This window comes from Canis lupus, chromosome 27, assembly GCF_003254725.2.
Source record: "Canis lupus dingo isolate Sandy chromosome 27, ASM325472v2, whole genome shotgun sequence".
NCBI lineage: Eukaryota > Metazoa > Chordata > Mammalia > Carnivora > Canidae > Canis > Canis lupus.
Genome location: NC_064269.1, coordinates 21,444,335 through 21,459,033, shown reverse-complemented (window position 1 = coordinate 21,459,033; position 14,699 = coordinate 21,444,335). Strand labels below are relative to the sequence as shown.

Sequence of the window (14,699 nt, the reverse complement as noted above, 5' to 3'; positions counted from 1 at the left end):
CTGTTTCTTCTCCTATCCTATGCACCGGGACTGTGGGAGTCCTCAAATGTTAGTCTATGTTTCTCCTTTTTATGCTTTTGTACCTATTAGCACTTTCTCTACTCTTCCTCACATCCCTCTTCTAACTAATTTCTGCTTATTCTTCAAAATCCATTTCCCTTCAGGAAGTATCCCCAAATTGCCTTTGGGTTGAGCACCCCTCCTGTGTGTTATGGCAGAGAAGCTCCTAGTAAATACATGGTATTCTAACTTCATTGTCCTCTCTTTCCCCACTGGGCTGACTGAGAAAGAGCTCTTTGAAGGCCAGGCTCTGTCTTTTCACCTCCCAATTCCCAGAGCCATGCACAGGGCCTAGCTAGTGTATGTTCTCCAGACAGTTCTGTTGATTGATGAAGAGAAATGCCCTAGAATGAGGAGCACCTGTGCTCCTTCTTGCTGGAACCTCACCTAAATTAAGGCTACAAAGAAGTAGATACTACTAAAGTGGGAAAATTTGGTCGAGCAAGGCACAAAGTCAGTTTTTAAGATGTGGGTCAGTTAGGCCTGATTATTGGAATGTGTCTCTCATGAAGAGGAGAGTCTTGGCAAGTGCCAACTTCACAATGGCTTCTAGAGACAAAGGCAGTTATGTGGAAGAGAGCTGGACCCTGTGCACTTGCAGGGAAACGCTAACAAGGATGCTTAGGGATTTATCCATCCACACACAAGCAAGCTGAGAAGCCTCCATCTGCTTTGTTGCCAATACACAGAGAAGAGGAGGTCTTTCTTCCATTGTTTCTGGGAGTTCTTTGATGTGAAAACACAAAGTACGCCCCTACAGGCCTTATCAAACTTATACCTCAATTAGATAATTTTTAAAAATGAATATTGGTGGGGTGCCTCGGTGGCTCAGGTGGTTAAGTGTCTGCCTTCCACTCAGGTCATGATCCTCGGGACCTGGGATTGAGCCCCATGTGCGGCTCCCTGCTCAATGGGGAGCCTGCTTCTCCCTCTCCACCCTGCTCATGCTGTTGCTATCTCTCTCTCTCTCTCTCTCTGAAAAATAAATAAAAACTTAAAAAAAATGAATCTTGAGAAAGAAATCCATTCCTGCCTTGGAAATGTCAGCCATGTGTGGGCTACACACATGACTTCAGGATCATTACTTCTGCCTCTGCCGTGCTTTGTTGAAAAGTTGCCTCCCTGCATCCTACCTGCTTTGTTTTCTACCCAGATCTCTCCAGCCTGTGCCGTGCTCATGTATTTTAATGCTGTATCTCTGCACTAGGAATGGTACTATTAAGTTATCAGCCAGTCCTAATGATAGAAAAGCCTGTACTAAAGAAGGCTTGGCTTTTGGCTTCACGGCTCAGTAGAAACCTGAACAGCTCTCAACTTGGGAGCCCATGAGGGCACAAGCAACCTATGGATTATATAATCAGGGGGAGATTAGGCTAGAGGCATTACCTTGAAATGCTATGTTGGCACTGTAAGTAAACAGCTCTACTACTCTGGAGTATAAAGCTAGTCTTAGGGGTGGACATTATCACCAAACCAGCCATGTAATGACTTGCTAGGTGACACTCAGCTACCCTTTCAACATCTATCTCCAGGAAACTTGTGCTTATCAGAACATGCAATTCTGTTGCTTATGGTTTCTATCCTAAAGTAGAACTTAGCAACATTTTAACATTTCCAAAATTAAGTGTGAATAGATGCATTTTGATTAGAAACTCAAAATCACATTTACAAAGCTCCAGCGCGTGCGCGCGCACACACACACACACACACACAATCTGGTTTGACAAAGCAGTTGAGTATCTTTTCTCTCAAAATTGTCATACTTCCTCCCAACCTCCTTTCAGCCAGGCACGTCCCCTTCTTCCCTTTGTGGACACTCAAACACGGGGGTAGTCTGTCGGGGATCCCTCCCTATCTCTTCCTGGCCAGAGCCCTCCCGTTGGTCATGCAGTAGCCACCATGTGCAGATTCTGCTAGGACTACACCTTTCCTCTCTGCCTCTTTCTCTGACTTTGCCTGCATATCATCTCAGCTCTAGCCCACCTATATATTAATTTTGCTCTGATTAGTAAAATAATATTTTGATGTTCTCACTGCCAACCCACCAAACACCACTGCTTATCTTCTTGAAACATACCTTGAATCGTGTCATTTGTCTGGTCAAAAGCTTTCAAGGGGGTCCCATGACTTCCTAAATCAATCCTATAACCCTAGATTGTTAGTTCACCTTTCTGCTCTATATTTTATTATTTCAGCTACAGGTATATATTTGCTACTCTCCCCCACCCCCCACAATTGGTGCCAGCCTACCCCTGTGCTATTGCTTGTGCTATTCACCCAAACTAACTCATGTGAGTGCTGGTTTCATTATTTACTAGATTTGTGCTTCTGTTTCCTCATTTATAATATAAGGATCATGTTGGCACCTACTTCATAGGGTTTTGTGATGACTGCATGAGGAAATCCATACAAAAGCCTTAGAAGACAGCACAGTCAGTAGTCAGTAAACGTTAGCGATCATTATCATCATTATCATCATCCCTTTCAAGGACTATTTCAAATCCACCTCTTTAGTGAAGTCTTTTTAAATTGCCCAACTCAATGTTATTTTTTTCCTCTTTTTGTATTCCTCTGAATAGCATTTGACATATAATGCCCTGCCTTAGAATAGTGCGTGCACTTATCTTGGCCTCAACTGGACTGTACACTTACTGAGGTTGAGGAAATTTCAGTCATCATTGTGTACTCTAAAGGACCTCGTATAGCACCTGGCACATCAAAAGGACTTAATAAATACTGGCTAAATTGAAAGAAATTGATTTTACTATTTTAAAAACTTTGTTCCTCAAGCCGAGAAAGAAATAACACAGATAAGCAAATGAAATGAGCACCTCGATAACAAGGCTGCTACTGTTGAAAGACACTGAGATTGATGTCATTAGAATGCACGACTGGCCCTGATAACACCCTTTCGTCCATGTCCTCCCTTGCAGGTCTGCTTAGTGGCCTATCTTGGTTTGTTTATGCTTTGTGTCTCATATCAAGTTGACGAACGGACGTGTATCCAGTTTGCTATGAAAGTAAGTTGTCATTTTTCTTTCTCTTTTATCATCACATAGAAAAAAGACCCACAAGTACAAAATAAAAGAATGCTTTTTAAGGGGTTGCAGATCTGATTATTTGAGAAATTGCAAAAAAATGTTTTAGGAGGGCATTCATCCAGACCCCAAAGGTAATGCGGATTTTTTTTTTAAGTCTTAATTTCCATGCACTAGGTTGGCGCAGAGCATATGAAGTCTGTCCTTCAATGCCCTTAAAAGGAATATTGAAAATTCATCAGTTCAGCAAAACACTTGGCCAGGGAAAAGGTGTCTCTATTAGTGTCCACTTCCATATCTTGGGGGTTTTTAGAATATTTTAATAGGGAAGCAGTCTAAGTGTATTTCCTTTTGTAGGTGGGGTCACTGAGACAGAAAAAGTACATTGGGTGCATCCAAACTATCTGTGCCAAGAGTCTGAGAGCAAAGGGGGGAGGGTGGGATATGCATGGTTTAACAAGTGTGCGTGTATGTGTCTTTCACATGCATATATATATTTTTTGTCTAAGATGGTGCATTTGGTTGGAACCAGTTTAAGTACACAGCATTTTCACTGCACCGTAGAGTCTACTCCAAAGAGAAACATAGACACACCCTTTTAGAGTTTAGGGAGATAAACACCCAAATCAGCAGTCAGAGCTAGTAGAAATCAAATTCCTACATTTTCTTTCAACTACTTGTGGCAGAGAACAAAACATTTTCTGTAATGTTAGTTTGTTGAGGATTTTTTTTTGGTCCACTCACGTTGTTTATTTTTCTCTTATAACAAAACACATAATAACTGGATACTTCTTTGTTCAAGCAAGAAACCATGGCACGTAAGAGTAAATCGACTGTATTATTTAGAAATTAGGAAGCTGCAGAGAAGATATTTTGTATTCTAGTATAATTGAAGTGGTTGACATAAAAAAGCAAAATACTTATATGTACGTATATTTAAATCCATGTTGTAAAAGAGTAATTAATGGAATAAAAGTGTTCACATTATATCAAGTAGCCAGAAAAAGCTGGCTACACAAAATATATGGTGTGATCACACAGAAATAAAAAAAAAAAATACCTTTCAGTGCATAGAAAAAATAATTATCTGTGAGTGGTGAGAGAATAGCCACATTTTGCAGTCTTTTTCTCTAATTTTGAAATGTTCTTTAATAGATATAACTTTCCTAATTAAATAAGCGATTCTATTTTTAAAAATTGATAAAATTTCATGGATATGCCTACATTTGGAAATTTTACTTTTTCTGTGTGAGGTTGTTCCTTAAAAGAGGTCATGTTTATTTTTTTTGTAGAGGTCTGATTAAACACAGCAAGATTTAGTGATGATTTTGAAAAAAAAAAAAATGCCAGAAAGCCTAGTAAGAAATGTCCTGTTAAATTACAGGAACCTCTTTCCCTAGGGTAAGAAGTGCTCTCCGCTGGGTTCATCAGCTTCTGTGAAATGCCCTCATTTCCCCTCCAGATGACCCAGCAGAGGCACCTGCCTAGCTTTAGAGACCCCCAAAGCCATCTCAACACCTGCACTTAAAATAAGGAGCAAGGACTAAAATAAAATAAAAATAAATAAATTAAATTAAATTAAAAAAAAAATCACTGCCAGGGTCAGCCAGGGTGCGAATTCCCCGCTAGGACGGTCTCATTAGGTACCTCCCGCCGCCCCCCCCCCCCCCCACCTGTGACAGACATTGACAAATAGGGAGGCACTTTTCTCTTCTCCCGGATGTGACCTTCCGTGATGCTCGCTGGCAGCTCTCTAAGGTGCCGCTACATTATCTTCGGGTCTAAAATGGGCTTCAGTCGATCTCCAGGTCTTCCAAAGGCACAACACGTCGGGGCGGGCTTCCCCTGCGCTTCCCCACCACTTGGGCGGGAGGCGGGGGAGGCACGAAAGGCGTCTTCCTGGGGTTTCTCACCAGCACAGCCGCGTTTCAGGGCCCGAGGACTGTACCCGGGCCTACGCCTTGCTGGGGATCTGTCCCCTCCTCTTCAAGACCCAGCCGGCCAGGGCGATCAGCGGAGCTCAGCGCGGCTCTCTGCACTCGAGAGGGCGCACACACGCGCACACACGCGCGCACACTCGCTCCCTTCTTCCTAGAGACAACAGCCGCGGGACTCGGCTTTCCGGCTCAGCCCCCGCCTTCCTCCTCTCTCCCGGGGCTGCAGCCGGTGGCCTTGGCCGGCCTTGGCCCGGGGCGGGGCCTCCGGCCTCTCCGCGTGGCCCTGTCCTCCCGGGGCTCACCTTGACGGGTGTCACAAACGTGTCCGGCTCACGTGCTCGGAAACACAACCGGGCACACGCCCCGCGAGGGCATCTCAGGCGCAGGGGCCTCGCGCACACACGCGGGCCGCCCCCGGGCTGCTGCCGCCGCAGCCTCCCCGCGCGGGGCCCGGCCGCTCCTCCAAGGCCGCGGACGCCGGGGCGGCAGCCGGGAGCGGGCACCCGGGCCGGGGCGGCAGCCGGGGCGGGAGCCGCTGTCACATAAGCGCCGGAGCCCCGGCCGCCCCCCCTGCCTGCCCCCCTGCTTGCCCCCCCGCCCCGCCAGGCGCCCCCCTCTCCCTCTCCCTCCCCCCGACCCGCCGTGCGCCCCCCTGCCTGTCCCCCCTGCCCCCCCCCAGCGCCCCCGCCCCCTCCGGGCGCCCCCGTCTGCTCGCCCCCCCTGCCCCCCGCCCCGCTCCGCTCCCAGACGCGCGGGCCAGACAAACGCGTCCGGACCCCGCTTTTATCAAGAGATATTTGCCCGCGTGCCCAAGGTCATCGTAAACACTTTCGGGGATAGTTCCTTCGTGCCGCGTAGGGAACACAAGTCACTTGATTTTGAATTACAGATTCTAACCCAGAAGCTTGTTGCTGTCAGATGAATTAAAAGCCGGGGAAGGAAAAATGCTACAGCGCTTGCGGAGGGAGCCCAAGGCTGGGGGGCGGGGGGGGGGGTCAAGCAGGTCTCAACGCGGTTAAGAAATTTGATTCTGTGGCTCCTTCCTGTTCCCTGGGCCCGGTGGTTGCCCGGGGGGGGGGGGGGGGGGGGCGATGTAGAAAGAGGTGCACCCAGGAAAATGTATTCATCATATTCAGCGGGACTCAGGGGCAGGGCTTTTGTTTGTGTTCTCGCTGGCTTCTAGCACGTTTAAGATGCTCCATTAAAATTGAGCGATCCCTGTGCTTGTGTAAATGTTTACATCCTTTCTACAAGCCAACTATGCGTTGTTATTTCCACGTGACAAAGAGTGAGACAAAGCGGTAGAGTTGATGTCCTGAGTCTTGCGAACTGGCAGCTCTTTCCATCTCTAGTAATTTGTTTATTGACTTCACGAGTACTTCTGTAGTGCTGCTGTGCTCTAGACACAACTCTACAGATATCAACTCTTTTGATCCTTAAAATAATACAATGACGGTAGGCTCTATTATAATCATCATTCCATGATAATCATACACGTGGGATTGATTAGTTTGCCCTGGGTCCCTAGCTAAGAAGGGGAGAATCAGGATTCCAGTGGGGGCAGTCGGCCTCCCCAGTTTCTGCTCCCAGCCATCGCTGTGCTGGACACTGGTTAAATGCCTTGGGCAAATCTTTTCATATTCTAAGCCTAAAGGTGATCTTTTAAAAAACAGGCAAAATTCTCATTTCAGCCAATGGATTTTTGTGATTATGAGAGAATATTATTTTTGCAACCATTCGAATTATTTACAGATTGAGAATGAGGGATCATTGTCATTGCTTCAAGATATTGTTCCAATGAACATTATAGAAATCTGCTAAGGATGTGCATGTGTGTTGGAGGTAGCAGGGGTATTATAAGACCTCCTCAGTTCCATCCATTGATGGCAATAAAATGCGTAGACAAAATTCCAATTGGGGCCATTTTACTAAGCAGATGACTCTCGGGTGGGAAATTATCCCTTTAATTTGGGCCTTCCCTGCTGGTAAAGGCATCTATGTACCCACATTCCCAAAGCAAATAGTTCCCAGTTCCATGCTGCCTGCACTGGAAACATGGTCCAGGTACACACACCTTCCCAACACCAGCGGCACTATTCAATCTGGCTCTTGGTATTAGGAGTTTGAAGTCAATGGTCAGGTCTGGAGATTTCAGAATAACTCAGAATATTTCAAATATTCTGCCCCAATGGTCCCACAAAAATAAACCCATACTTTTTAGCCTGAGCACTATAATGTTTGCAGAAAATGTAGCCACTGAAAATGTAGAGAAGGGGTATATTTAATATCATACGTTGGCTATTTTCCTTTTACATTTTTTAATGGTGCCCTTTAAAAAAAGATTTTATTTATTTATTCATGAGAGACATAGAGAGAGAAAGAGAGAGGCAGGGACACAGGCAGAAGGAGAAGTGGGTTCTACGCAGGGAGCCTGACATGGGACTCGATCCTGGGTCTCCAGGATCACAGCCTGGGCTGAAGGTGGTGCTAAACCGCTGGGCCACCCAGGCTGCCCCTGCCTGTTTGTATTAATCTGCTTCCTGTCCTCCAGGGAGACTAAACGTGTTGAATAGAAGTTCTTCTCTTTAGGTTCTTGAGATAGAAGACGTTCCAATAAACTGTTGCACAGATGAAGTGTGGGTTCCGACTGACAATTCTTCAAGTGATTTGAAAAGGAAGAATGGTTTGTGTGTTTACAGTATCTTTGATAAGAAGATCCAAAGTATCCAGGCACTCCTGGGCTGTGCAGCTGAGCTAAGACACCGTGGTTTAGCCAGTGCCACTCTCTTTCTGTGCCCTCAGTCAGTCTTTCAAGCAAATGAGATTAGGGCACCAGCACACATGCACACACATACCATGCTCAAGAGAGAAAAGAATACTTTTTTTTTTAAAGTATTCTCTATTTCAGACCTGAAGGCACTTGAAATTGTCACCATGTGGAGAATCACTCATTTGGAGGACTTTCGTACCCACGTTCTATAATCGTAGATATGTGTTTTTATTTTAAATTATAGATCGTCAAAAGTGGAGGGAATGCATAATCTTTTCAGAACTACTTTAATCTTAACCTGGACATGAGTAGAGCTACTCTTACTTTGAGGAGTTCACATTCACCAGAACTGCTCAACGAGCAACTTTTGACTGTGGTATGCAAATCTCACACTAAGAACTGGATTCAGTACACTAAGTCTCAACAGCTGGGGACTCTGTTCCTTATCTAGACTCTCGGCAAGTCAGACCATGAAGAGAACCATTTCTAGGAGGTGAGTGGAGTCCCAGGAACATCTTGTTCTATAAAGTGGTTTATGTTGTGACAGTGTCAACAAGCGCTCACAAGTTTTGATCAACACATTTCAAGCTCAGGTCTTGCTCAGGGATTCCGTGGTTCTTTATCAGCAGAGTTAGAACTTGAATCAGACTTTTACGGCTAAAAGGCTATCACATAGGCCAACAGTATTCAGAACCTCTTGGCAGCCAAAGGGCCATTTCGAGTTTATTTTTATGCTCAGAAACTACGTGATTATAGGTGGACTTTGGTTGAGACTTGTAGGTGATGAAGCTGACATCAAGTCATCTACCTTCTGGAACCATAATTTTGTTTTTCCAGCAATCTCCTACTGGGGATCCCGGCATTCCTAGACACCGGGTGGCACTCACTATATTGAACACTGTCGTTTTTATTAACCCATATTGCTAGTTGATCAATCGCTACCAATTCTGGCCAACACAGTGTTTACATTGCAGAAGTGTATTCTTTGCTTCCTAGTCTTTTGCAGTCTTCAGATGAGCAGTTTTTGAGGTCAAAAACAATCACAGCATGCCTTTCAGGGATGGCTCTTGAGTTTGGGATTCATCTAAACTACAACTGCAAACATCCCACAGTCAAGCTAATGTTGTTGGCTCAATGTGGGAAAAGTGCCCAACATCTGTAAGGCAAACAAAAAATATGATCAGGGCTTAAGGATTGCTCACTAACAAATCAACCTGCAGCCATTCCTGTGTCTTGGGTACTCCGTTCCTGAGGAGAGAACAGCCCCGCATCAGAGAACTACCCGAGAGGGAAGAGAAAGAATGGCTTTTGTTAATTAGCTTTGTCAAGAGTCATCCAATGGTCCTGTAACCGGAAAGGTGTTTCTTCTGCTTTCTTGCAGCTGTTGTACTTCCTGCTGAGTGCCGTGGGCCTGACGGTCTGCGTGCTGGCTGTGGCCTTTGCTGCCCATCACTACTCACAGCTCACACAGCTCACCTGCGGAACGGCCCTCGATGCCTGCCACTGCAAGCTGCCCTCCATGGAGCCACTCAGCAGGACCTTTGTGTACAGAGATGTGACTGATTGTACCAGCATCACTGGCACTTTCAAACTCTTCTTGCTCATCCAGATGATTCTTAACTTGGTCTGCGGCCTTGTGTGTTTGTTGGCGTGCTTTGTGATGTGGAAACACAGGTACCAGGTCTTTTACGTGGGTGTCAGAATGTGCTCCCTAACAGCTTCCGAAGGCCAACAGCAAAAGGTCTAACATTCTTGCTCAGAGGTGGGAGAGGAAATAGCACACTGAGTAGCTGAGGTCAAATAGGAGAAAAGAAAAGAGAAAGAAAGGGAAGGAAGGAAGAAAAAAAAACTGACAATAGCTAATCATCCCTGTTCTCAATGAATATTTTTGTATTTTTTCAGGAAATAAAAGCATTTCTTCAGATTTCTATAGTATTTTTAAAAATTTTTACAGGGAGAATATGATCCAAATTGACTTTGGTTCATTAGAAGAGCACAGAACAGGGAAAGGATGGCATACGTCTATCTTTGCAGTCTGGAGTTTATTCCTAATACAGATTTCCCCCATTTATCTGAAAGGAGGGCGTTCCCATGAAAACTTTCGTAAACTGAAATGCTATAAAGCAAAGGAGCTGTTTTGTAGAAGCAAAAAACCCAAAAAACAAAAACAAAAAAAAAACAAAAAAACAAAAACAAAACAAAAAACCTCTTCAGATTTCTTTCGATTAGTGAAAGCATGTATGAATGTAGATGTTTTCTAAAGCAAAGTGGCATCATAAAGCAAACTTTCAGACAGCAGTGTCCTCATTTTAGTCATTGTTTGTATAATCTTTCCCGTTAGTTGAGTTTATGCTGTGAATGGGCATTTCAGGCCCATTTGCTAAATTTCACAGTCTTTTCCAGAACTTTCCACCTCCCCCTTTATCTTCACTAAGCCTTGGAGGAAGGGGGCAGGGGTGGGGTAGAGCTGAACAGCCAGCCAGGTTGACTCTCTCTATTTTCCCTGGTAGAGGTGTCTTCAAGGCATGAAACAGCTCAAAAGGAGCAGAGTAGAAAAGGAAGAGGCTTCTCAAAGGCTAAATAATTATAAACACCTGGGCTGGGGTGGAGACAAATTTCTCTTCAGCTCCCTTAGTTTGGCTCCCTAAGTAGATCACTTACTAAATGCTTTGGATGATTGTCCGCTTCTCAATAATTGAAAGTTGGTGGTAGTTGTATTCTTAATGATGTAGAAGGCTCAAAAATAATTACATTATGCTTCTATTCTATCATCTAAAACAAATCATTAAAACTAATTTCTACCTAATTGTTAATTATAATTATGCTCCGAAGCCTACTTAATGAGCCCTGGCTGTACTTACGTAGCACCATCAGAGAAATTACTCTCACAAGAGAGGAGGCTTAAAGATTCTTTCTTCAGAAAGCCAAGCTTCACAAGAGAGAAGAGAAATTTTTTTTAATTAATAGCTCAGGTTAAAAATACTCATTTAAACAAAAACAAGAGCATTTGTAATGGGCCATGTTTATACAAATAGCACATTTGTGATACGTTGTAAAGTATCTCTTGGCAGCTAAGTACTTTTGAGGAAGATTGGGAATGCCGATGTTCCATTCATAAAAGTGTATCTGACGTCTAATCCTATCATTGACTTGCATGCACAGTCAACCTAGAGATTTCAACTCCTGTTTTGAAGTCCTGATTTGAGCATCTGCCCGCTGACTTGGAAGGCAGTTTTTATTTTGTTTTGTTTTAAGTTACCACGACTTACAAAAAGCACAGGTACCCTGTGGTGGGAGTCTTTTCTGTCTTATTATCAAGTTCTGAACAATATCCATGTTTTAAAGAAGGAGCTCAGAATGCAAATTCATGCAGCATAAATGTTATCAAGGTCTTTCTCTATTAGCATGCTTTAGTGAAATCAGAGATTCAAGATAATAATTGAGATGAATTTGCCTCTCCACATTGCCTATTGATATACTCTGCGAGTCATGAAATTCAACCCTGAAAGAAAAGTGTCTTCTTGTCTGCCTTAAAAGATAGTTGAACAATCCCACTGATTGCGACAATAGTGTCAATCTCTACACCATATAAATATCCAAGTAAAAAGAAAAACATTAAGTCAGTTGGAGGACTGTAAATAGCTTTTGTGTCCTCCAGATAAAACACCTGATTAACAGATGTGAAAACCTTTTTATGTATTGACTCACTTTAAAAAATGGCCTTCCTACACACGAACTCAGGCCAAGATTTCACATTGGAGGGCTTATGGGTAAGACTCTGGCGCAGAGGTTTGATCACACACAAAAACTACAGTGAGAGAACACCAAGCATCCCGATGACGACCCGAAAAATACTGTGTGCTGTTAAAAAACCAAAAAACACCAGTAACTGAAGCCATTCTGCTTTGGACCGTTTCCTACATAAAGAAGAAAATAACCGAGAATCTGAAATATTGTAGCTGTTCTATAAAGAGTGAGAAACTCATGATTTAATGTTAATTGCTATGAATCAGGCACCCCTGGAAGCACACCCTGCATTCCTTTGACAACTTTTTATAGCAAACACTACACTACAGGTTTTATGTTAGAAAATTAAAATTAAAAAAAAAAAAGAAAATTAAAATTCTGCACATCACCAAGGTGCTTGATGCTTTACAAACAATTCACAGGGTATTTCAAATGGTAGAGAAACTTTAGCTTATGTGCTTTCTTTTTCTAAATGTTGCAGCCAGGCAGGATTGACCTAAGTTTGATAATAATGAGGTGATATAAATATAGATATAGATATAGCAGGGATTTTGCTTTTGTATAATTAAAACATTCTTAAATCCCCAGAGGGGGGAAAAATAATTGTAAGTGAAAGAAGGAACAAATAAATAAATAAGGAAAGACACCAAGAAAAGATTCCCGTGCTGTGAACTCACTGAGTATTGATACGTGTAAGAATTGTGTTGCATGAATAACAAACTGCTTTGCGCTGGATTTAAAGTATTTTGAGGTTGTGTTTTGCAAATATTGAAGTTACAATAACGGCAACAGAAAAGGAACAGATACACAGCTTTACACTTAGCAAAATGTTACAGTTAAGATCTGACAAGGAGCCAAGATGGTGACTGTCTCTTCTAAACCATAAAACAGTAAGATTTGCGCAATCCTCCTCCTCTTCCACCTCCTTCAGGAGAATTAAATGAATCAAGACTTTGGAAAGAGGGGAAACTGCCGGGACTTGGCAGTACTTGAAATAGGAGGAATACAGCAGCCTGAATGTACAGACTTTGCAACCGAGCCCACTCGATCGGGCTGTGCTCTCACGTGACCACCATCTGTGCCTCCCTCGCTCGGTCCAAATTTGTGGAGGCAGCTCCTTGGAGCCGGGCCTAAAAATATAGCTACACCAGGCCCTAGAAACTGTAGTCAAGTAAGAGGCCCGACTTGCTGCCCCTCTTCGAATTGGAGTCTACCCGATCTCCTCGGAGGGGCTTCGAGCGGCGCTAGCGGTGTGTCCTGACAGCGAGGACCTGCTCTGGGTGTGCTTTCTGGCCCCGGCCGGGCCATCAGCGTCTCTAAACACTCTCGTACCCCCCCCCCCCTTGCATGCACTGTATCTGAAATATGTTTATAGATCTTCAGGAAAGGGAAGGGTACAGGGTATCCAAGGAAGGTTCTGGAGGACAACGGTGGGGCAGTTATTCCATCAAGAACACACGTCGAAGTTGCCCTGAAAAACCAGCCCTACCCTGTCACGAAGCCCACCTTCTGGGGCCTAGTGAATGCCTCTACACCGTTGCTAGGTGGCCCCTGGTTCCCACAAGTCACGCTGGCTGCCGTGTTTACTGTGCTCCAAGAGCCCTGTCATGCTTCTAGATGTGCGCTGAGCAGCCAGGACAGGGCTGGAGAGGGCTGCTGGCCAAATATCTTGACTCCCAGTGGGAAGCATTGGTTCGGATGAAATCTCAGTGTGTCAGCCTGTGAAATGGATGCCTTGATTCCTTTCTGCCGATTTTCTAGTACTTCATGATCTCCAGTGATTATCCCCCTCAAAAATATTGGTCTGCATTTTGGTTGTTGCGGTTTCATTTTTCTGGCATCGATGAAACAGTGAATGGAAAACAAAGTGCTCTCCCCATGTCTGAGGTGGTGTTTTTCAAGGGGATGCACCTATGCAGATTGTCTTTGTTAATAAAATTTTTCATAATCTCTGAAAACACCGCGTTTGGATGTGCTTTGAAGTGCGTTACACGTGAACTTGTCTACATAAAATCTCTCCGATTAGTGTTTATTTCAAAATTCCAGTTTCGGAATAGATGAGAACTAATATTCATCTTGACTCCTTTGTTCCAGTGACTGTCTCTATTTTGGTACACCGCACCCACCGTGCAAGTCAAGGTTATACATGCTCCTCAGGCAAAGAGAACCGGAGCTGAAAAAAATCTTGCAGAACGTACTCAGAATGCTGATTCTTAATTCATATCTATTAACGTCAAGTAAAGCTTGGCCTAGAGAATGGAATACATGTTTGAGTGCCACATGTTCAATCATATCCTACATTTAATTATACAGAAAAACAGACGGCCTAATTCCATTTCAAATCTGAATGCAAGGACTCCTTCTTATGAACTCTGAGGCAATTTAAATAGTTGATTATACTATAAAATGCAGTGGTTCTTTCTGTTTATTTAAGTTAGGAAAGCTTTTAGAATAAGAAAAGAAAAGAAAAGAATAATGACTTAAGATACTCTCTCAGAGGTGGATTTCTTTTTTTTTTTTAAGGTTTTATTTATTTATTCATGAGAGACACACAGAGAGAGGCAGACCCACAGGCAGAGGGAGAAGCAGGCTCCCTCTGGGGAGCCTGATGCAGAATTTGATTCCAGAACCCCGGGATCATGACCTGAGCTGAAGGCAGACACTCACCTGCTGAGCCACCCGGGTGCCCCTGAGGTGGATTTCCTATCCTCAGTGTTAGGGTTGCAGGTCTTAGGGGTGGAAATCTGATGGCTGCTTTCTGGCTACTTGACTTTAGACCAACCATTTAATGTTTAGCTTCCTCATTTGTAGGGAGGAGAAAAACATAACTGCCTCACAGTACCATGGGGAAGGTTAAATGAAAAAGCACTAAACAAAGAGACTTGCTCGGAGAGACCTTGCAAAACATTTGGTTTCTTCCATCCTTAGCTGGGTTCTGCATAGCCTGGGACGCTTCTCCTATCCCCACATCCAACTAGAAACATAGCTCTGCTTTGCTATCCCCTTCTGTAACTCCCTTTTTATAAACCAAGAACATTAGCAAAGCGGCCTCCAACAGAAATTCTGCTTTTAAAATAAGATAGCGCCAACTCTTACTGATGATAGCGCATGGGATTATGTGCTGGTTGGATCCCTATTTGTTGGTTT

The 14,699-nt window shown here is 43.9% G+C and overlaps 1 protein-coding gene across 3 annotated transcripts in view; it reads left to right on the top strand.

Moving 5' to 3' along the window:
• The window catches only part of SSPN (sarcospan), a 37,105-nt gene extending 23,595 nt beyond the window's left edge, over positions 1–13,510 (top strand). For 2 of the 3 annotated variants that reach the window (XM_025455429.3, XM_049102673.1), the window contains exons 2-3: positions 2,994–3,080; positions 9,187–13,510. In XM_025455429.3, coding sequence (XP_025311214.1) covers positions 2,994–3,080; positions 9,187–9,552 — 453 coding nt within the window. In that variant the 3' untranslated portion in view covers positions 9,553–13,510. Of the gene's footprint in view, positions 1–2,993; positions 3,081–7,624; positions 8,038–9,186 lie in introns of those variants that run through there. The other variant, XM_049102672.1, reaches the window with a different exon arrangement.
• The last annotated feature ends 1,189 nt before the right edge of the window (positions 13,511–14,699 follow it).